Genomic DNA, 22,452 nt, shown 5'->3' on the forward strand with positions numbered 1-22,452 from the left:
CTAATCATTTGATTCAGGTGTGTTGACCCAGGGTGAGATCTAAAACCTGCAGGACACTGGCCCTCGAGGCCTGGAGTTGCCCAGCCCTGCTTTTGAACCTAGACAAATGGAAAGGTTTAATGCATGCCCGTTATTTTGTTTTATAACCTACATGATAAGGGCATCAAGGCAGCTAGTGTAGTGACCATAGGGTGCACATAGTCAATTCTATATAGTTAATTAGCATTTAATGAAATTTTGACCAACCTAGGGAATCTCAGTTTGGTTCTTCCGGTATTATTTGCACCCGTGACTCCTTGCAGCAGTTTTGGGGAACTCCAGGCCTCAATGTCCCTGCAGGTTTCAGATCTCACCCTGGGTCAACACACCTGAATCAAATGATTAGTTCATTACCAGGCTTCTGGAGATAATTTAGCCATTTAGATCAGCTGTGTTGGATCAAGGACACATCTAAAACCTGCAGGACACCGGCCCTTGAGGCCTGGAGTTTCCCACCCCTGACTTAGTGCCACAGTGTCTCTTTGTACTGCAAAACTGTAGCACTAGATTGGACGACCTTGGGTATCACAGAAAAGAAACACCTGGGGCAATCAAATATTGACAATTTTTCTTGCAATTAATGAGAAAATTTAAAATATAAATTTGAGGCAGGTAAGAGTCAGTGACAAGGAAGCTGTTGAACCTATAAAAAGAAGGGTGGGGGGGGGGGGGGGGGGAATTCAATGAATGTGTCATCCTTGATAATCCTTGAAAAACTGCACCGGCTGCATTTAACAAAAAAAAAAAAAAAAATCATGGCCAGGACCCAGCACAGAGGTGACCACCTTGTCTGGACGAAGTTAAACTTGGAAATATGTTCTCATATCCTACAAGTAACAAACTGCTGACTATCAGTAAAACTCCAGTTTAAATGAGTGTTTCCTGAGGACACTATACAAGGAACTACAGAGGTAGCTTTGAGTATTTTGGCACACACTGAGACAGATTTCATCTCATCTGTGCAAGAACTGTTACATCTGTGTAGCTTACATCAAAACGAAGGCCAAAGGTGACAATTGGTGGGTGTTATTGTCTTTAGAGGTTTATGACAGAAAGGCTTCCTAACAGCTGGTTAACATCATGAAAAGGTCCTAGTGGTTTTGGTGCCTAAATCTAACCACAAATTAACTGAGAAAAAAAAAGCCAACCACGTCTAAAATAGAAATAAGACTGACATTTAGTTTCACCAAGGAAACAACACTGCTGCAAAAATCTAGTGCCTTTCAAGGGATCCACTACAACCAAATGCACTCTGTCTACTAGTAAGGCTTTTTTGGCAGACATCCCTTAAACGTCTCTCAGCAGCCAGTTGGTATCCAAGAACCTGACATCATGCCACGTGTGATCCTGTTACAAGAGTATCTTTAGTTTGCTACTTATTACTGTTTCACTTTATAGGAGCGCAACATGTTTTCGTCATCTGTAATGCAATTAGGAAATTGGTGTGGACACGAGTTTGCTGCAAGATCGCATCCATCTTAACTTAATGGAACTAAATTTAAGCTTTGATGTTGGCTTTGCAGGAGGTGATGGGAATCTACCACCTCGATTCCAGAGGGTCAGAGCGCCACTGGCTCCTACTGAAACCCCTAAACTGTGAGACGTCTCTCCTGGAAACACTACCATCTCCTTCTCTTTCTTTGTTCCTGTTCTTCAGTCCAGAGTATAAAGAATATAAATTCTTAACATTTAACTATTTGAATTAAAATTTAAGTCATACAACAAACTTTACTGACATCTTTTAACAGTTTGACATATTATTTAGGAGTGTTAACATCTTCCTTGTTACCATTTAGTCTTTAGGCCTTTAGGCCATGCTATCCCAAAATACAGTGACCCTGAGAGCGTAAATGACCTACAACCTAAGACAACACTGGCAAATACAAAAATGCTGCAAAAAGCATTTAAAAAACCACAGAAGTTGAATAAAACATGAAGGAAGTGAATAAAACTCAACAGATATTAAAGTAGAAAAAAACAAAAACAAAATCTCACAACATAAGTGTTTTTTGGGAGACAGTAATTTGTGAAACTGACGGAAACCTAAACATGAAGGATTGCACTTAGACTCGTTTAAAAGAAGCGGAAAATTTATTTGTGTTGTGTGGGAGAAAAGTTGGAAGGTAATGTGTTTTAATCGCATGCTTCATACAGTGCTGTAGATACATGTTTGCTACTAGCCATAGATCAGCAGAAGTCAGGTTCAGTGTGTACCGGTTATTTTGTTGTAAAATTTTGCAGTGATCCTACGGCCACAGTACACGGTGCACATGGTCAATTGTTTATGTGGAACAGCCAAAATTATGCTTCACAATTAATATTTTTAAGCTAATTAGCATGTAATGCAATTATAGCTAAGCTAGTGAATCTCAATTTGGGCCTTCTCGTATTATTTTGCTTGCGATGTTACTGACCCCATTGAAAAATGTTTCAGTGGTAAATCTCTTCAGCGAACAAAAACTTATTTCTGTTGTGAGGGAGAAAATGATCCAGGTAATGTGTGTTTTAATTGCATGATTCATATAATACTGTAGCGACATATTTGCTATTAGCCGTTGACTGTTAGCTTGGCACTTTCATAGCTATTCTGTCACTTTAATGTCTTCCAAAAAACAGTATTTTGTGAGGGTATTTTTTGTTGCTGTTTTGGTAAGCTTTTGCAGTGTTTTTCCACTTAATTTTTTTCTGTTTTGCTAATGCTAATTAGCGCTTATGTTTTTTGTGCTTTTGCTACATTTTTCCATTTTCTGGTGTTTTCTTCAGTTGCAGTGCATTTGATCTTTCATGGCCTCTCTACCAAGAGTCTGAAATCTGCCTTTAACATTTTAAATACAGTAGACTATAAAATCAAATGTTTAACAAATTAAAAGACTCATCTCTCCAGCAGACATGCTATCTTGCTGATATTTTATCAACATGTCCTCATCTATGAATTAGGCCCCAAATAAAATCATATTTATACTATCATATTGATTGGCACTGTAGAACTGAGGACAGGCAGCCTTCACTTTGTTACCTACCAGCACATTTAATGTCTAAAACGTCATTTCATATTATGTGACTAAATTTGCTTACATTTCAGATTGGAACTGTTTTTTATTCAGATTTGATTTTCACGTGATTTAATGTTACATTTCACTTTTGAAATTTGCTTCACAAATAAATAATAGTAATTATTTTAATGAATATTGATGTAATGTAGAAAGGTTGCTGCACATTTTCTGGGTCTGATTTTAAATAGCTTTGACAATACATGATTTAAGTTATGAAACAGCTTAACATCGGCAGACGTACATTACAATCAAATCTTCCTTCAAGCTCTGGAAAGCATTTGGCTTTGTATCCTTGATCTTTTCAGACCTGTCTGGAACATTTTATGTACAAAACCTGCCAACTGGTTCTGTTGTCTTCTACCATTTCACTGCAATGTTTTGATGTGTCATGTTTAGATTAGTGATCAGATTACCAAAGTCATCCTTTTACATGCTCTCTGCTGATATATATTAGAAGCCTGATTTTTTTAAAAATGTTTTTAAACATTGGTGTGTTTAATACACGGGCATAATGTGAATCACGGTATTTGTGTGTTATTGAATTCAAAAGACGAGTGATGAGACTAAAATGAAGTCTAAGTATTTAGAAAACATTCTTTCATGGGGCCAAGGTTTCTCCAGATGATTTAAGTTGTTTATTTTCTGACTGTTAGCTTCCTGTCATATCTGTCCCAACCACACTATGTAGCACTGTGATGATGCTCAAAATGATTTATGTTCCACCCCCAAAAAGTCAAAGTACACACAGATTCACCTTAGTGCAAAAGGACAAATCCTTTTAGCCCTGAAATCAGGAGAAAAGAAAGACATGGTTAAGAGTTTGTTGCTGCATTTAATGCTAAAAGAACAAAAAACAAGGGACTAGGATGTGAAACTAGACTGTTTGGTTTCATAAACACTTCAACGCTTTAGTGAGTATAGGCAAAAAAGAAAGATAGTTATAATATTAATAATATTGTAACGGAAATACTGATAATGTAAATAATCTTTTTTCCCCCCAGTTTTAGTCATGATGTTAGAAAATATAAGGCTCCGCCCCTTGAGGTTGAACTCCAATGATATTTTCCCAAAATTAAACAAGGTATAAAAATGTGAAACCATCTCTGTGTTAGTATCTTCATAGGCCAGACTGCTGCACACTATGCACTTTTCAATTGTTGTCGAGGAGATCATTCTCTTTAGAAGTCACACAACTGCACAAGGTCGTGGGACCACGGAGCTCCCCGTCTGATGTTGATTTTGTTCACACACACAGGATCTTTGCGCCTGAAAGAATAAAAACAAAAACACACACACTAAACAGACTTTAGTCCAAGTGAATATATGTAGCATATTCATTGTAAAAATCCAGTAACTGTTTAGGAATCACTGACATTTTTATATGCAGTGCCCATTTTCTGAGGCTCAAAAGTAACTGGACAATTGCTAAACAGTTTTATGTACGCAATTTTTAAAACAGTTTTTATGGCCAAATGAGCCCAGTTTCCTATAATTCCATGACAAATTAAGCAGATCCTTTTGTAGAATTTGAAGAAGAAAGAATTTTTTTTAGAAGTGATCTTAAACAAATAAAGGAGGACTTTACTGCCCAATCAGCAGTACCAGCAAAAGACCATGGAAGACAGAAGAAGTGGGAAATTATTATCAAGGTAAAGAAAAACATCTGAGTCAAGAACACTCTCAGGGAGGTAGACACATAACCGGGGTGCACATACGTGGTCTGCAGGTGCGCTGTCAAAATAAAAGACGCGCACCAGATAAGAAGTTGCAACGCGCGATTGCGTACATAAGATTTTCTGGAGGAGGACAGACATTTCCTCCTCTCTTAAGTCTTAATGATGTCGAAGAAGAAAGCTCCTTTAAGCAGTTACTTTGGTGTTCCTCCACCTCCAAATAAATGTCAGGAGTCTGAACCGCAAAAGAAGCGCGTATTCTCGGAAAAGTGGTTGCAGGAGGTAAGCTGGCTTCAAACAAATGATGAACGCACAGAGATGTGGTGCAGAATATGCCGTGAAAATCCCACTCTAGCAGACAAAAACAGTACCTTTTACATGCACGCAAACGCGCGTTGCAATTTCTTATCTGGTGCGCGTCTTTTATTTTGACAGCGCATGCTCACCTGTGCACCCTGCACATAACTGTCAAAGTCGACCTTCATGAATGGAAATTTATGCACAGTTCTGTAGACTCTGTAGCATGACCAGATCATGCTTTTCAGTTACTGAAGACAAAACTAAATGCAAAGACACTCACAAAGAAGCAGCATCTGAAGGCAGCTGTAGGCAGGAAAACAGCTTTGGTAATGTCCATGAGTCCTACACTTTAGGCAGTCATTGACTACAAAAGATTTTCATAGAGTATTAAAAACAGTCCTTATATTTAAAATTATGTTAGTTTGATTGATTTAAAGTCCCTTGTGGTGGTGTACAGAGGCACAATTACAAACATGGTGTCAGTGTCCAAATATTGATTTTTAGGATGATTAATGTTGGCCTGTTAGCCTTTTTTGTTCATAGAAAGAGAGGTGAGATAAACAGGAAACACTGGGGTGAGAGACGAGATGGCGCAATCATGAATCATGTGGTCAGCTCTCTACACTCCCCGAAGTGAAATAAAGAACTGTTTAAGCAACTTTAGGCACATTATTGATACTGGCCAAATTCACACTTTCTGCAAAAGGTTAAATTTGTTCTGAAGCTCAAGTAACTCAAATTCCAGCTACTGATCACAAAGAGAAAGCCGCACACTGGTTTCAACTCTCTCTCATATCATGACATAACCTTTCAGCAGACTGCAGGACTGGCACATTAAACAGCTGACAGACCTGATACTATTCTCTAGTATGTCCGTTTACCCTGTTTCTTAATTACCTAAAGAGAGAATTTCTGTAGAGCAATTTGCTGTAAGGCTTTGGGTGACAAAACAACAACATGTATTGCTGAAAACTATACCTTCATTGACTCATTGCAGCAACGTTTGCTTCTGTTTGTCCAAAGTACTGTAACAGGAAACTGCAATAACAACAAACTGAAGCTGTGTGTTTACATATTTTGGCAAATTTATCAACCAAAGACAGCAGGGATAAACTCCAGCCCCCCGATGACCCTAATAAGCAGTTAAGAAAATGGAAAGGATGGATGGAATAAGCAATTGTAGCATATGCTGAGCATACAGGTGTTTGCCTGTAAATCGTGCCTTGGTTCAATTCATTGGTAAATGTTGTGTTTGACTTTTTATGTGCTACAGAACATATTAAAAAAAAAGCACTCCAGTATTTGTTTCAATGAGAAGAGGACCGGCGGCTGAACTGAACTGTATTTATGTGCATGTTGTGTCTGCGTCCTACCTGAGAGAGGGAAACTCAGTCACGCAGACAGACTTGACGTGGATCTCTGCCTGTCTGTAGAAGCGAGCTCCTGTGTTTGTCAGCCTGATGGAGTTGATTTCACACTGGGGGGTAGAGTGAGCCATCACCGTCCTGTACACTGTTGTATCTGTCTGACTGTAATACACACATATAGTGCATGTGAAAATAATAAACCACACAAGATGAGACGGGCGCTTTCACACAACCAACATTTATCATACTGGGAAGTTACAGCTAAAACAAACGTGGTGCCATTCTTCAGATTTAATAAAAAAAAAAGACTAAACTCACTAAACTTGTGCTCTGAAAACATGTTTTCCCAAAACTTTTCCCATCTGAACTGTTCTACCCATACAGTACATCTGCTAAAATAAAAACTGAACACTAAAAAAAAAACAATACACAAAAATTGCTTACAAAGAATGACTTGTAATACATTCCTATTGAATTTAATTTACCTGCAAACTGGTATGAAAATACTACCAATATTCATCACTGTCTTTTAGTCTCTGTAAACACAGGAACAACTATCTTTATCATGTGGTCTTTTTCTTTTTTTCCCTCTTATTCAACAGTTAGTGAAATCTCAGCTCACCTTCCTTTACTGTATGTCTTCAATCAACTATTTAGGCACTTTGAGCCTCTTGATACCAAATAAGCAGTACTACAACCATCAGCCTACATGTGCATCATTACATAGCCCCAACTTATCATCTTCTAATGGCAGCTTCCAGCAGGATAATGCTAAACATCACAAAGCAAAAAGCTGCTTTCTCAAACGGGTCTCATGAAAGTGACGTGCTCATGAGACCATAACCTGCTCTGAATTCAGAAGGACGCTTCGGGATGTAACAGAAGTGAAGATCAAGGACGCACAGGTACAAAACCTACATGATGCAGTCACCTCATGTGGGATCCGCAACATCAGGAACAGATGCTTTTTTGGGAATGCCGAAACTGTTGATATACTTTACCAAATAAAGTGCATGTTCAGGGATTCAGATCCTGAATGCAGACATTTTTAAAGTGAGATTTTTCTGCTAGCGATGAGTTTTGGTCATTCCTAATTTTTTAATTTGTTCTTTTTAGGTATGGAACTGAATACAGTACATCCAACTGTACATATTGTACTATTCATTAACTTTAAAGAGTAGGATCTTTGCAATATGAGATGCGTATGATATTTGTGATACTTACAGCCTGAGGATCTGCTTTGTTTCCAGGGTTTCAGCTGTCAGGGTCACTTCAATCTCAGCGCTCTTATCCAGTTTCGAAACTTCCAACTCCACCAGGATGTGGTGAGCTGAGCAGGGGAACAGTGGGAAAAATTTCATTTTAAAGTACGGTAAAACAGGAATTGTTAAACCGTGCTAGTTTAGTAGAAAGAGGAAATCTTGCTATTGGTGGGTCGGTAGGGAAGAGTCAGAGTGCATAAATGATTAAAATAATTTCTTAAGTTAGCTGCCTTCTATGTGTACTGACGAGAGGTTAAGTCTAATGAACGTCATTCAAACTACTCAGAGTTTTAAATTTTTCTTAACAGGAGATACAAGAATATAACATTTCTTTTTAAGAAAAAATGAAAAATTCCCCCGTCTCACAAATACACTGCAACACTCACCACAATATGGCTGTGAAGAAGTCGTGAGGAGGAATAGCGTCTGCTCTTTGGGAATGGGAGATATAGATATCCCACTGTTTTCTGATAAACCTGGAACACACATAATTAAAAGGAATGAGTCAAAAGTAATTTCACGTGCATTAACTATGTCTGTATGAGTATGTAGAAGCTGAAACAATAAGAATCTGTCAAAAGCCGACGTGACAGCGTCGGCTCCACTGGAGGTGGAAGCAAAAAAGAACCTATCCAGTTTACTTTAAGTGAGATGTCATAACAACTTTATAAATACTTAAGATTTACTTTATAGTTAATAGACTGTATTGTTGGAACAAGTGTTTTGCAATAGAATGGAAGAACCACTGACAGCAGCAAGTCTTGTAAAAATAATGAGGCAGCACTATAGGCTGCAGGGCTATTAATATAACTTATAACTCAGTGTCATATTAATCTCGAGCTGAGAAACGTTTTTATTGTAGAGACAAATGACACTCCCAAAATATGCACTCATAGCTTTTCACAGTAAGACACAGGATAGTTAGAAACTAACAGCTGATAAAAGGGAGCAGCAGCAGTCTGTGTGCTGCAGGTGGTCACCCACGTGTTATTACCTATTACTGGACATTTCCCTCTGAAGATGTCGCAGTCCATACAGCGTCCCTTCAGGAAGTCCTCATAGTTGGAGCACGGGATCCCCATTAACGGGCACGAGCCGTTCAGCGCGCTCATGTAGACGTCCAGCGCCCTCATGTGGTCACATATCACATAACTGTACACTAAAAAATACAAGAAAACTGACAAAATATAGAACTTGTCGGATTATAATATTATTTTATGCCATGTTAGACCCCTAATTAAAGATTGTGAATTACTATGTAGTTTTAGTTTGCATTATTCTCCTGAATTAGAAGAAGGCGATAACTATTACATTTGTTAAACTGATTTGTATTACATTAGACTGCTGATTTATTGTGAATGAATGGTATTGTTTTATGATGCATTATACTGCTGAGTTATAAGAAATACTGTTCCAGAAAGTCATCGCCTTATTTGTCTGGTTAGAAGAGAACAGAGCATACTGCCCCATCTCAGCAGGAGCAGATAAACAGGGAGCCAAGGTCGTAGCTTAGGCGCCGTGTGAGAGAAAGAATGTGAATGTTTAGGCTTTTATGATTAGGTGGGGGCCACTAGAAGCTATAAGAGTTTGATCAAGGCTCCACCATTTTGAGATCTGATGCTGTCTGCTGTATGGTGTCCATCTCCCACACGTGTGTTCATTAAATCTTCGTTTGACTTGACCCGGCCGGACCAGTGTTGTTATTTTGTTTTTTCCTCCTGTATCCATCCCCAATATTTGAATCTGTAACAAACTACTAAGGGAGACAGATGTCCAGAGACTCTCATTAAAGTAATGGGGAAAAAAAATGTCCAGACGAAAAACTGGCTCTGCTCAAAATCTACTCATCTGTAACTGGAATTTCATTTATAACTTCAGAGGGCAAAAAAACAAGGGCGAACTACACCAATGTGAAAACAACCAAAAAAGAGCTCCTTTCCTTCTAGTTCCCCCCTCTCTTTTTGTTTTTGTTTTAGTGAGTCTTAAACTTACTTGAGTCAAACCTGGAGCGTGCACATCCAATCTGGTCCTTCCCTCCATTCAGAAAGAAGTCCACATGGCCAACAGGGATGGAGATGCCAAAATCTGATACAGAAGAAAACTGTCAGCAATTTGTTGCTACGTTGCACTGCAAACAAAATTTCAGGTATAAACACAATGTGATTTTATCAGCTGTAATACAAGTGTTAATACATACAAAAGACTTCCAATGAACTAATAATACAGTCTTTTAGGACATTTTATTAGACTTAGAAAAAATAGAGTGGTGAGTGAGGTGAGTTGGTAAAGATATGTGGAAGTGTTGCTGGTTTTGCTACTGTTAGTCTCTGTTAGCTGTTATTAGTGAAACTTTCTTTGAAGTGAATGTAACACTGTTGGACATGGACACATGAGCGAACAAAGTCTCATAGGATGCGAGAATGTAATCAAACTGTTTATCAGAGGTAAAGTGTGATTTTTAGGAAACTCAAACCTAGCTTAGCTAGTATACTTAGCTAAACTCGGCTATTAGCTGGTTTTGTGCCAAAAAGTGATTTGTAGTAACTCTGTGTGCGTGTGTATACTAGGGCTGCCACGATTAGTCGACTAGTCACGATTACGTCGACTATCAAAGTCGTCGACGACTGATTTAATAGTCGACTCGTCGTTTGAAGCTTTGTAAGATCACAAAAGACGCAGGAATATGTAGAATTTAAGAGTGTAATAACGGACTGAGACAGAAGATGGCAGAACTGCATGTACAAGGATGCCGTTGAACCCCGAAGAAGAAGAAGTAGCTCTGTCCCAGAATTCATAGCGCGGCCCAGCTCAGTTTCAAACAATGGCAGCAGCTAGTTAGTTTTAATATTACTCTTATTATTCTTTCTGAGTCACAAAATAAACGTTTAACATATTTTCAGGCGAGAATGTAGCTGTGTAAACCTCAAATATCTGCTCAGTTTATCAAGACACCACATATTTTCAAAAGCGCTCCGATGTTTTCGGAGACGTCTGTTACCCACTAGCTCGATAGTTAGCCGGGGGCAAGGCTCACTATAGCCCGTGAGAACACCGGACTCAGGCAAATCATTTTCAAACCCACCGCCGTCTTTCGCTACTCAGGTTAAACATATATAAGTAACTTAGATAACTTAAAAATATTATTGTTTGGCTTTTTTTTTAGTATTTTTGTTCCTGAGTAAATCGGTCTGGCTGAGATTAAAGTTATAGTTTTTACACAGCTGAATAAACGTGAAGCAGACAGCTGATTATCAGAAGTGTGAGATGCTCCAGAATATACTCCGGTGTCCTGTTATATTTTAGATAGCAAGGAGTTTATTAAACTTCACCGAAACAATCTGCAAACTTCATTAAAATTTAATAAACTATTATCTTGTCTTTATTTTTAGTTAGCACATACGTTAAACACTTAAAGCTGTAAGCTAATGATAGTTATATAAGAGCAGATGCATGCTGGTGCAATAAGCTGTATGCTGTACATCCAATGGATGCATGATCTGATTAGTCGACTAATTGCAAAAATAATCGGTGACTAGTCGACTATCCTTTGTGGCAGCCCTAGTGTATACACACGTGTTTTACACCGAATATCTTTGCTTATATTCATAAATAGTCTGCAGTCAACAGAATTTACAAAAGGGGTTATATATAAAGTAAAGAAATGATCTGTTTTACAATTATCTTTATGACTGCGTTATTGTACATACTGTGTTCTACCTTATAAGCAGTCCAGTCTTTTTTGGTAACTTAAAATATCTTTATAACTGTTATATTTGTTGCAGTTTCTGCTGCCCTCTTGGCCTGATCGCTCTTGAAAATCACATTTTTAATATCAATGAGGATTTTACATAATTTTATTTATGAGTGTTAAAGTTGGTTTACCAAAAACTGACTGTAGCTTCTACCTGGTGACAAAATGTTCTTTCTGGCTTAAAATGGCTGTTAACTGAGATCACTCATAAGAGATATGTTTGACATATGTTTCACAGAAAATAGGCCAACAAGTAATTTACAACTGATTAAATACCTACAATCATTTTTTGGCAAATACCAGAAATCACTTTTTGTCTAGCTGTCCAGAGACAGGAGGGTCTGGCAGTAAGTAGTTGGAACAATGCTGGGGATAAATAAGCATGTTTATGCATGCATCTGTGTGTTAAGACCATTACACAACAATCTATTGTGAAAAAACGACGTGAAATTCAGATTTTGTTGCGTAATGCGCGCACACACACACACACACACACACACAGAATGGGGTTTGTTTTTGCAGAAAATCCACCCTAAAAAAATCCATTGTGACAAAAAAGTCAATATCAAGCCATGATGAGACATTCTGGGTTCATCCAGAATCCAGTTCCCAAAGCAGCAGCAGGGTTGGATAGTTTTTGTATATGTTTCATGTTGGCCAGTTTGAACTCTTGCTGGCAGAACATCTGAAGAGGCAGAGAAATAATCTCAGAGCTGGCAGACCTGGAGCAGTGTCTAGCTGCGTGTCTTAAGTAAAATAGTATTATTTTACTATTTGGATATTCAGTAACAGTGTGCACTTTGAGTTACAGCACACTAGTTGGCAAATGCAGTGTTCTGATTGGTCTGATTGATTTTTTTAGAGATAAAAAAATAAAAAAATAAAAAATCAAGCTTGGTTTGAAAAAACATAAATGCTGCAAATTTCATGTATATTTGGACACTGACACAAGTTCTGTTTTTTTTAACCTGTTTACTGAAACATGGACATGGATGTAATATGTATACTCTAAGCCATAGGTGTCAAACTCTGGCCCACTCTGGCCCTAATTATATTTGGCCCACAAAGCCATACCAAATTACTATTAGAGCTGGCCTACTGGTATTATACAGCTAATATATATATTATTTAGTAGTAAGCTTTGCTTGTTCCATATTCAGTTTTTCAGCAAAACTTGTTTGAGTCCATAAGAAAAGATTCATTCTTATATCTAGAGGAAGATTTTTTTTTCAATAAATATTAATGTTAGCCCGCGACTTTGTTCCAGTTTTGAATTTTGGCCCACTGTGTATTTGAGTTTGACACCCCTGCTCTAAGCCTTTATTTGAGGGTATCCGCATTCAAACGGGATTGAGAGTTTCAGCTCCCCCTTGTGTTGTCCTCGGGTCAAAAATGACCTGTAGGTGAATGGCAAACAAGTATATTGGAATCCCGAGGACAACACAAGGGTTAACATGTGGCACTCTCTTTTTAAAGAGACCAAAAGTAATTCGAACAATTGACTCAAAGGCTATTTCATGGGCAGGTTTAGGCAGTTCCTTTGTTATGTCATTATCAGTTAAGAAGATAAAATGCTAAAAGACCTGGTTGATTTGATGTGTGGTGCTTGCATTTGGAAGATTTTGGTGTGAACAGCAACACAAAGAAAGCACTGGTGACCTCAGCAATGCACAAAGACCTGGACGTCCACAGAAAACAACAGTGGTAGATGATTGCAGAATCATTTCCACGGTGAAGAGAAACCCCTCAACAACAGCCAACCAAGTGAACAACACTCTCCAGCAGGTTGAAATATCGATATCTAAAGAGAAGACTGCACAAAAGTAAATACAGAGGATTCACTGCAAGGTGCAAGCCACACATAAGCCTCAAGAACAAAAGTGCTAGATTGGACTTTGCTAAAAATCTAAATCTTAAAAAAGCCAGCACAGTTCTGGAAAAATATTCTTTGGAAAGATGAAACCAAGTTCAACTTCTATTAGAATAATGTCAAGAAAAAAGTGTGGAGAAGGCGTGGAACAGCTCATGATCCAAAAAACCCCACATCATCTGTAAAACACGGCGGCGGCAGTGTGATGACTGCCAGTGGCACTGGGACGCTAGTGTTATTTGAAAGAGAAGGTTTGATTGTTCTTGAGAACTGTTTTGGAGGAAGGAAGGTTCAGGGTTGAGTAGTCATCATCATGGGCTCATCCGAGTAGAATGAGAATAAGCAGTCAATTTACAGGTTTTGTCGTTTTATTGAATAATGGGTAAAGGAAGGAAAGACACACATGGACTGCTATCTCTCAGCTGCCGCCCCATGTGGGAGTGAAGAAAGAGTGAGGGGTAGGTGAGTGCAGTCCTTATATAACGAGTGACAGGTGAGTGCAATTAAGGCCAAGCACCACACCCAATCAAAGGTGAGGAAAAGAAACAAGGTGCATTTGGTGATGTGAATGTGCTGAAAGGTGAGCCTTTACAACAGCCGCCCCCATATTTCTACTGAGAAATATGTTCAAAGATTAGAGATGTTCTTTTTCACGAAGCGGGGGCAGAGGAATCAGACATGCTACAGGTCTAATATAGGTTCAGGGGGTCGACCTAGAGGTCGACAACGCAGGCCAGACAGTTCAGGGGGCCGACCATGTAGCCAGCGGTGGCGGCAAAGCAGCCGCAAAGCATGCCAACCGCGTGGGATGCAGCTGCAGGCCCAGACCTGCAGACCGTCGGGCAGTTTTGCAGGTGCTGGGGGCACCTCATACTCTGCTGATGGTGGAGTATGAGGTGGCTGAATGAATTCAGAGCCATCAGCGGACACAAGGATGTGCTGGAGTGGTTCTCCTGAACCTGATCTGGAAGATGTGAACAAACATTGGGCATGCGTGGAACTGCTCTGGGGTTGGAAGTCTGTGATTGGACCTTGGAATGTCCATCCTAAGCAGGTTTTGACTGCTGCCGGGGATCCAAATGGTCCATGTCTAACTGGTGCAATAGGCGTAATAAGGTGGGTATGATCAGAGCCTATGAGCAGTAGTGGAGCTGCTTTGTTAATAAAGGTTAATGGGATACCTTGAAGATGCTTGTATCTCCGTTGAAGAGAGGATACGGGGTAGGTGTGTTCTGAAAGTGCTAAGTGACTTGTAGCGAAGGCATTGTTAATTGTGTAAGTTTTCTCTGGATGTGCGATAGGTGAAATCTTGAAACTTACGGAAGAACCTTGAATAGTTTCAACTTCTTGACGGACAGTTTTGAGTGATAATTTTTCAGCTTTCCCAGTTAGGTGGAGATGCTGAGCTGCTGATGTCAGAAGCATGGTACGTTGGGAGCCATCGTCAAGTACTGCATATGTTTCCAGGGTTCTTTTGCCATTACGCAGGAGCACTTTCACAACTTTTAATAGTACACTAGGACAGTCACTAGGTTTATCAAAGTACAGTGTCCTCACTACAGGATTAACTTCAGTGCTAGGTCTCTGATTCACCTCACATAGGATCTGTAGATGTCTTCCCATGCAGGTGGCACATGCTTTCCTCAGATCACACTTTGCAGCCTGATGAGGTCTAGCACAACGCCAGCACCGTTTGTTTCTCTTTATCCAGTGTATTTTCTCATCCTTTGTCTTGTTAATGAACTCAGGGCACTTGCTAATGTGGTGTTCAGGTGAGCAGCAATATGCACATCTTGCCTTGGTCATTATGATGGGTTGTGCTGCCTCTACAGGATCGGATGCATTTGTCCCATGTAATATTGTTGTGAGTGGAGAGGTGTACTTATGGGCAGGTCGTGGCTGGTTAGAGGATGAAACGGCACTGTCCTTTCTCGATTGACACTTGCATTCCATTTGCAACCAGGATGAGAACAAAGGTAAGTCATACATCATATCTCCTTGTTCCCTGTAAATGTGCCGTTTGAAGCGACTGGAATGCTCTGCGGGCAACTTTTCGAGTAGGCGATCGACATGGGAGCCACAATTTAGTTCTGTCCGTCCTTGATCACCCAGAGTGCTAAGCAAACCAACTAAAGCTTGCACACGAAGAGCAAAGTTATCCAGAGTCCGACCATCACCTGCTCTGATAGGAGGAAGCTCCAGTATATTACGTAGCTCTTTCAATGCTAGCTGTCTTGGTTGCCCATAACGCTCATCAAGAGCTTTGATGGCTTGAGTGTATGGGTCAGGAGCATAGGAAAAGGAAATAGCTAACCGTTTAGCTTGGTCTATTTTCAGATGATCGAGAAGGACATGATATTTAAAGTGCTCTGTCTCATGAGGGTCAAGCAGGTTAGTAAGGGCCATTCGTAACAGCCTATACTGGATTTCATCTTCTCTGGTAAGGTCTGGGAAAGAAGGACCCTCAAGCTTATACACATGTGTTCTAGTGCTAACAGGGTGACTAGAACTAGCAGTAATGGGTGCCGAAGGTTTTTGTGCATGCAAACCATCAGATGTAGCTGGTTGCTGCTTTACAGGAGGGTGCTGCCTTGGTTCTTGAATGCAAACAAGAGGTTGAGCGGGGTCTTCATCTAGATGAACATCAGGTGGAACACAGGAAATCTGGTATGGACCTTGCAGTGGCGTGGCCAGGAAATTAAAAGGAGTCTCATCTGGTGTAGGAAAAACTGGTCTAGGCAAACCACTTGAAGGAACTGCAGCATCTAATATTGTTGAATTAGGGACAGGAGGGCTAGCAGACGGAACTGCACTAGAGTGACGGCTAACCTGTGGGGGCTGAGAGGGTGATTGACATGTTGCTGGATCCATTACTGGGAACTGCTCATGTTGCTGATGCGTTTGGGGAATGGCTTGTAAACCGCATACAGAGGATTTGCTTTCATCAGATGAGACAGTGTGAATTGAAGATCTGGAGGAACTGCGAGAATGGGGAGGAGATAATTGAATCATAAGTTGCCTAATCTCCCTCATCATCATCAGGAGTTCCCTCATCACCTCATCTTGATTTGTGGGTAAAGGAGCAGGGGATGTCTCTGGCTGACTTTCTGACTCCCCGTCAGGATCCTGCAGCCCATGTGTGTCTGTGTCACTATGCTGGCATTCTGTTTGACTCTCTGTATCACATCTAGCACTTCTACTTCCAGGATACTGAACGTCATACTGCTGCAGGTGGGCAGGAGGTCGCCTTTCACGACCGTAACATCTCAAATCTTCAGTCAATGGCTGCTGTGAATCCATGATGCTAACACTACTCCGGCTCGGAGGACCATGTTTTGGAGGAAGGAAGGTTCAGGGTTGAGTAGTCATCATCATGGGCTCATCCGAGTAGAATGAGAATAAGCAGTCAATTTACAGGTTTTGTCGTTTTATTGAATAATGGGTAAAGGAAGGAAAGACACACATGGACTGCTATCTCTCAGCTGCCGCCCCATGTGGGAGTGAAGAAAGAGTGAGGGGTAGGTGAGTGCAGTCCTTATATAACGAGTGACAGGTGAGTGCAATTAAGGCCAAGCACCACACCCAATCAAAGGTGAGGAAAAGAAACAAGGTGCATTTGGTGATGTGAATGTGCTGAAAGGTGAGCCTTTACAACAAGAACATTAGAGTCTTTCAAAGCTTTGATGACTTCAGGCATTTTGAATAATATGCACAACCAATGTGTTTTATCACACCTCAAACTCAAACAAAAGCACATTGATATCTTTGTGTGCCTTAGTGAAGCGTAATGTTACAGTTCCACAGTTGCTCTTTGTTCATAACTTCCAGTAATGAGGAAAAAACAGAAGTCATCAGCCTGGCTGATCTGTCGATGATGTTTTCTAAGGGGTTTCATGTAGTTACAACAACAGTAAGTGGTCTAAGCCATGTTAGTGATGGAAATAAATTTGCAGGTTAAGTTAACGTTTTCTCACAGTCAGAGTCTGTGTGGATGGCATCCACAAACTGAGCGTCAGAAGGGTCCAACCGGCTATAGGTGTCCGCTCCTTTAAACATGGGTCCAGCAGGGTCCAGGCCTGTTTGAAAGTTAAATATCTTTTAGATTAAGCACATGCCATGAAATTTTATATTACTAGAAACAACAAAAAGTGTCATTTTTCTCCAGTAGTCTCATAATGAAAGAACTTCCTCTCTAGGGAAACTATGATCAGTGTAGTACACATTAGTGTTTTGTGTTTAAAATGTCAAACAGTGTCCCCATGTCCTGGGAACATGACTAGTCTTTTTATATGAGGTTTTCAGTTTGGATTTTATGGTTGTAGTTTATTCTATAAATATTCAGTGACCGTTTGTAAGGCAGAGGTTTGGCAGGACTGAAGAGTAAAAAAAAATGGGAACAGTAGAAGAGAGGAAGCGAGAGAAAGTAAATATTCAATTAAATGTTCAGTAAACAGTGAGTTTAGCTGCAAACAGCATTGCAAAAAAAATAAGTAAATAAAAAATGTCCTCACTTTCTCCAGCATAGCTATTTTTTTTTTGTAGAAATCTTGTTGTGTGTCTGCCTTTTGTCTTAACCCAGACACAAAAATAGGGACACAAAAATCCCCTATCACCTAAATAAACAAATGTATTGGTTCAAAGCTTTAAAGTTGCTGAACTCTACCAGTCACAAAAAACAATAACAAAATCCAAACAACCGTCCTGATTAACTGACCATCAAACCAACAAGCAAGTCAAACAACCATTGTGCCTGCCAACCAACCAACTAACCAACCCACCCATCCTGTGGACCACCCATTCAATCAACAATAAGCTAAGGGAACATTTAGAGAAAGCTTTTGAATTTCTTTATTCATCAGCTTGGTGTCATTTTCAAATTTTATTCTTGTTGGGATCAGTAAAGCCTCTGATTTAACCCCACACAAGTCTGTGTCATCAGACAAAAAGACCTAATATTATCAACTGAACAGTGGTGTATTGTGCTGGTGGTGCTCTGTTGAAAGGGACTGAGCCTTGTCAAAAAACTTCACAGTGTCTCTTTTCAATGTACTGTTGTTCTTTGAAGAGCCCTGCTAATTTTTCAGGGTCACACTGAGATCTCTGAGGAGCCTGCGCTGTGAAAACCTTCACTGTCTTCACTCCTGTTGTCTCCTTATTTCTGTAAACCTAATACCAGCTACCAGCAACCTAAACTTTATTTCCACCACAAGGAGTATTATTCTGAGGTGGAGCACATGTGCAATGTCTTTTTAAGTGTGCAGTTGTGTTTCCAATTCAGTTTTACATTGCAAGAGATAATATGTATGTAAGGTGTCTGAACTCACCTGTGATTCTTCCTATTTTCCCTTCAAACAAAGTTCCCACAAAACCAGCGACATGTGCCCCGAGACTGACCCCGATAAAGTGGAAGGATTCGAGTCTGCAGCCATGATTCTGTTGGAGAAGACAATCGCAAGAATAGACTCTGTATTCAATATAAGCAACCACAAACATATTTTTGTCATTTGTAGAATGAAAAAAAATAACTCTTGCAGACTTTTTTCATAGACTACATAATATCTAGAAAATACTTCTCTAAAGAGTAAAATTAATTGTGCCTGAATTACATTTACATTGCTCAGGGTCGTATTGTGGCTAACGAGCATTTGAACAGCTTCGCACCTGCAGCTGATTGATGAGGACAGAAATCTGTATGGCCACCTCTCTGTAGATCTCTACCACCAGGTTGTAGGCAAAGGACGCACTGCGGACCCAGTCCACCACCACCACATTCACATCTTGAGATCTTAAAAGCGCCTGGCTTAACCTCTTCACCCAGGAGGGCTTACTCCCACGGGTCCTGCAAGGATGGGTTGCGGTCAGAAGGCCATTAATAGTATATTAATATTAAAAGTCTAGTTAATAACTACTAAATTCTCTTTTTAAACTACACTAAGCTGGTGAGCTTAAAATGTCAATACTGAACAATTTTGATAAAGTCTAGATAACATTTTTAGTTGGTAATACTTGTGGTTAAGTTAAATGTAAATAAGCTAACACTCTTTTTGTTAATACAACTCAAAATGTATAACTAAAAAAACATTAAAAAAGCAGATAATCTCCATTACTTTTGCCTATTAAATCTTCCAAGGAGACAGTTTTAATGTCTTTTCATATTGAGCAGAGCAAGTCATTACGCTTGGCAACACTTCAGTTGAAATAAACCATTTATCACATTCGAGTAACAATGAATGGAAAACATCAACTGTGGCCAGTGTTGGGAAGGTTACTTTTAAAATGTATTCCATTACAGATTACAGAATACATGCCCCAAAATGTATTCTGTAACGTATTCCGTTACGTTACTCAATGAGAGTAACGTATTCTGAATACTTTGGATTACTTAATATATTATCATGCTTTTTACAACTATATGAATGTACTATTGCTGTGTGATTTATTACTGTTACTGAAGGTCCGCGGCTCCGAACCGTAGTAAAGGGACCTCTGACTAATACCTTGGGTTCCATGTCGGGCTCGTAGCCGAAAAACTAGCTTTACTTTGTTGTCTGGGTCAACTTTGCTTGCCAGAGACAAAGAGAGGCGTCGTTTCGGAGGAAAACACGAACACAGCGTACAGTCGGGTCTTAATAGCTTACTTACAACTGGGCTCGTCAGGCACTCTTCTTGGCTGCAGTGGTTATTATTATATTTACATGCTTCCAGCTCCCGTTTCTGCTTGATGACAGCTCGTACTTTTCCACTGGCCTTTTTCTCCCTCCTCGCGCTCACAGACACATAACGGGCATGGCAGTCCATTCTCCCTGCAGCACGGACTACACTGCCCATGAGGCTACATTCTTTAGAGCTATACCTGTAGCATTCTGCCTATTAACTTAGCACAACAATAACAACAACAACAAAAGGCGCTCTCTCACCCAGGAAACACAGAGAGAGAGAGAGAGAGAGCGTCACTCTGTAACCATGGCAACCGTAACCGTGCCACCTGGAACAACAGAACGTAGCTGTCAAACAAAACCCAGCTGTTACTCTAGCACTGATAGCACTGATCTGTCCAAAACTATTACATTTGTTTCATTTAAAGATTCAGAGGCTCGTATGCTGAAACTAAATAAGGATCTCACCTGTACCCGTGGATGATAACCTTTGTAGGACGCGAGGGGTTGAAGTAGGAGTTCTCCATGGTGAGGGAGGTCTCATTGAATGCTTGTGGACAGTCCATATTTTCCCTGGTCAGCAGCAGATACTGGACGTTCAGTCTGACTCTTTGCTGCTGGTATTGCCGCCATGTGATGTTGTTGAGATCAGCACAGTGATTATCTTGCTGCCTTTCATCTGAAGCTAGTAGAAGTAGAAGGGCATAATACATACTATGTAGTTGTTGTTTTAACCTCACTGTATCACGAAATAAAACTTGCGGGTTTTGTATTTGACAGCATTGTGATTACCACTCTTCTACTACAAAGCCATGCTGATGTAATAGATGCAGTATGTGTTTTACCATTGGCTTGCTAAAATATGCACAGCGTGGATGAGTATATGTGCTGCTCTAAAACCTATAGACACATTTAAGGATTAATGGCGTTTTCCAGACGTGTAAGCTGCCAGTTCAACAGACATTAATGCACCTCCATACCATCAGACTTGCAGGGTTTTGAACTAAACACTGATGACAAGTTGGATGGTCCCTTTCCTCTTTATGGAAGGAAGAGTCCATGTTTTTCAAAAGGAATTTCAATTTTTGATTAGTAGATTTATCTCAGTTTAAACCTTTGATGTTATTGTGAAATGTGGGTTCATATGATTCACAAATCACTGGATTGTGTTTTTATTTACATGCTGCACAGCATCCTAACCTTTTCAAAACTGGATAACCAATTGTCTTCCCCTTTACTTCAAACATCACATAACAATTAGTGTGGCAGTCCTGTGCAGCTTTAAGACTTTGGCTTTACTATATTTGGAAGTAATTATTTAAAATTTGTCTCTACTACGTTTATCTGACCCCTAACGTCACCAGTAATTAACAACACACATTTAACCAACATTTCTCAGTCTTTCAAGCTTGTGACCTTTAACTATGAAGCAGTGCCTAATCGGGACTTCTTGACAGGTTTTATAGGTCTATGCATATTTAATGATCAGATGATTAACAATCTAATAATGTCAGCCATAGTACTATATTGGTCACTTCAGGCATTTTTCTGCTAGGACAATAGCTTCACTTTTGACAGCCATCTTTAGGACATTTTACTGGTAATACATTAAGTATTACCAGTAAAATGTGAAATGAGCATTTTCTTCTTTGATTCTTACAAAGACACTTGGAATGCAGATAGCAGAAAAAGAATCCCACTTTACTGTAGAGGACAAGTTCCTCGTCTGTATATATGGTGCTATGTGTTACGTAATCACTGACTTGCGACAAAAACTCACATAACACAGTCCCTGTTCCGTCTTTCAACCCTCTTTGCATACATATTTAGAATAACTGTATGGAAAAATGATGCAGTAGAGCAAATCTCCTTCATTGGCACAATACTTACCCACCACCAGTGATGTGATGTAGACCGACAAAATGCAGAAGAGGAAGGTTTTGCACTCCCAAAGCATTTCTGTGGTGTCAGTGAAGTGAATGTTGAAAGTAGCTGCCAGGAGTTTGTTAGTTCTTAATGGTGCTCAGCTGCTCTCTTTAGCTCCCAGATTGGTGATCAGCTTTAGGCTTGACTAAATCCCAGCTCTGTGCAGTGCTGTAACACTGAAACAGAAACTCAGAGTTTATCTGGCAAACATCAGGGGTGAAGCAATGCTGGAATCCATATAAAACAGGCCAAATTAGTCCAGAATATAAAGACCCGGGTTCACTGTTTCTTTTCCTCTAACGTTCCACTTTTAAACTGAACGTATCCACAACAAACTTCTCGGTGTCATTTTCTTTTTGTTCTTCGGATTCAATTAGGGGGCCAGTTTTCTTTTTTATTCCTTTCCCAGTCAGGGTTTGCTCTGAAAAAGTGGTTGAAAGTCTTTGCCTGGTGGTGAATCCATGACCTCATTTGTATTCAATGGCTGTTTGTTTAAAAGGCTGGACTCTTGGCCTGGCTGCCCACTAGATTGTGTGTGTGTTTGTGTGCGTTTGA

The 22,452-nt window shown here is 39.8% G+C and overlaps 2 protein-coding genes across 5 annotated transcripts in view; one reads left to right on the forward strand and one right to left on the reverse strand.

Moving 5' to 3' along the window:
- The window catches only part of popdc2 (popeye domain cAMP effector 2), a 17,711-nt gene extending 13,522 nt beyond the window's left edge, over window positions 1-4,189 (forward strand). For both annotated transcript variants that reach the window (XM_006793602.3, XM_006793603.3), the window contains exon 4: window positions 1,563-4,189. Coding sequence is in view for 1 of the 2 variants with exons in the window: in XM_006793603.3 (XP_006793666.2) it covers window positions 1,563-1,639 (77 nt within the window). In the remaining variant the exon portion in view is untranslated. The remainder of the gene's footprint in view (window positions 1-1,562) is intronic.
- Window positions 1,469-22,376, reverse strand: pla1a (phospholipase A1 member A). 3 transcript variants are annotated; one of them, XM_087830181.1, is made up of 12 exons: window positions 21,862-22,376; window positions 20,440-20,656; window positions 18,977-19,154; window positions 18,640-18,748; window positions 17,290-17,391; window positions 13,124-13,258; window positions 9,687-9,779; window positions 8,689-8,871; window positions 8,081-8,170; window positions 7,657-7,762; window positions 6,439-6,594; window positions 1,469-4,358 (listed from the first exon to the last, which is right to left on the reverse strand). In XM_087830181.1, exons 1-12 carry the CDS (start codon window positions 21,926-21,928, stop codon window positions 4,271-4,273), a joined length of 1,524 nt encoding a protein of 507 aa, XP_087686307.1. In that variant the 5' UTR covers window positions 21,929-22,376; the 3' UTR covers window positions 1,469-4,270. The 3 variants fall into 3 exon arrangements, with proteins under 3 accessions (XP_087686307.1, XP_006793663.1, XP_006793664.1); XM_006793600.3 differs by lacking the exon at window positions 13,124-13,258 and having other exon boundaries at window positions 1,471-4,358; XM_006793601.3 differs by lacking the exon at window positions 13,124-13,258 and having other exon boundaries at window positions 1,472-4,358; window positions 8,689-8,853.
- Window positions 22,377-22,452: the final 76 nt, after the last annotated feature.

Source organism: Neolamprologus brichardi, chromosome 16, assembly GCF_056152115.1.
Source record: "Neolamprologus brichardi isolate AB-2024 chromosome 16, ASM5615211v1, whole genome shotgun sequence".
Classification (NCBI taxonomy): Eukaryota; Metazoa; Chordata; class Actinopteri; order Cichliformes; family Cichlidae; genus Neolamprologus; species Neolamprologus brichardi.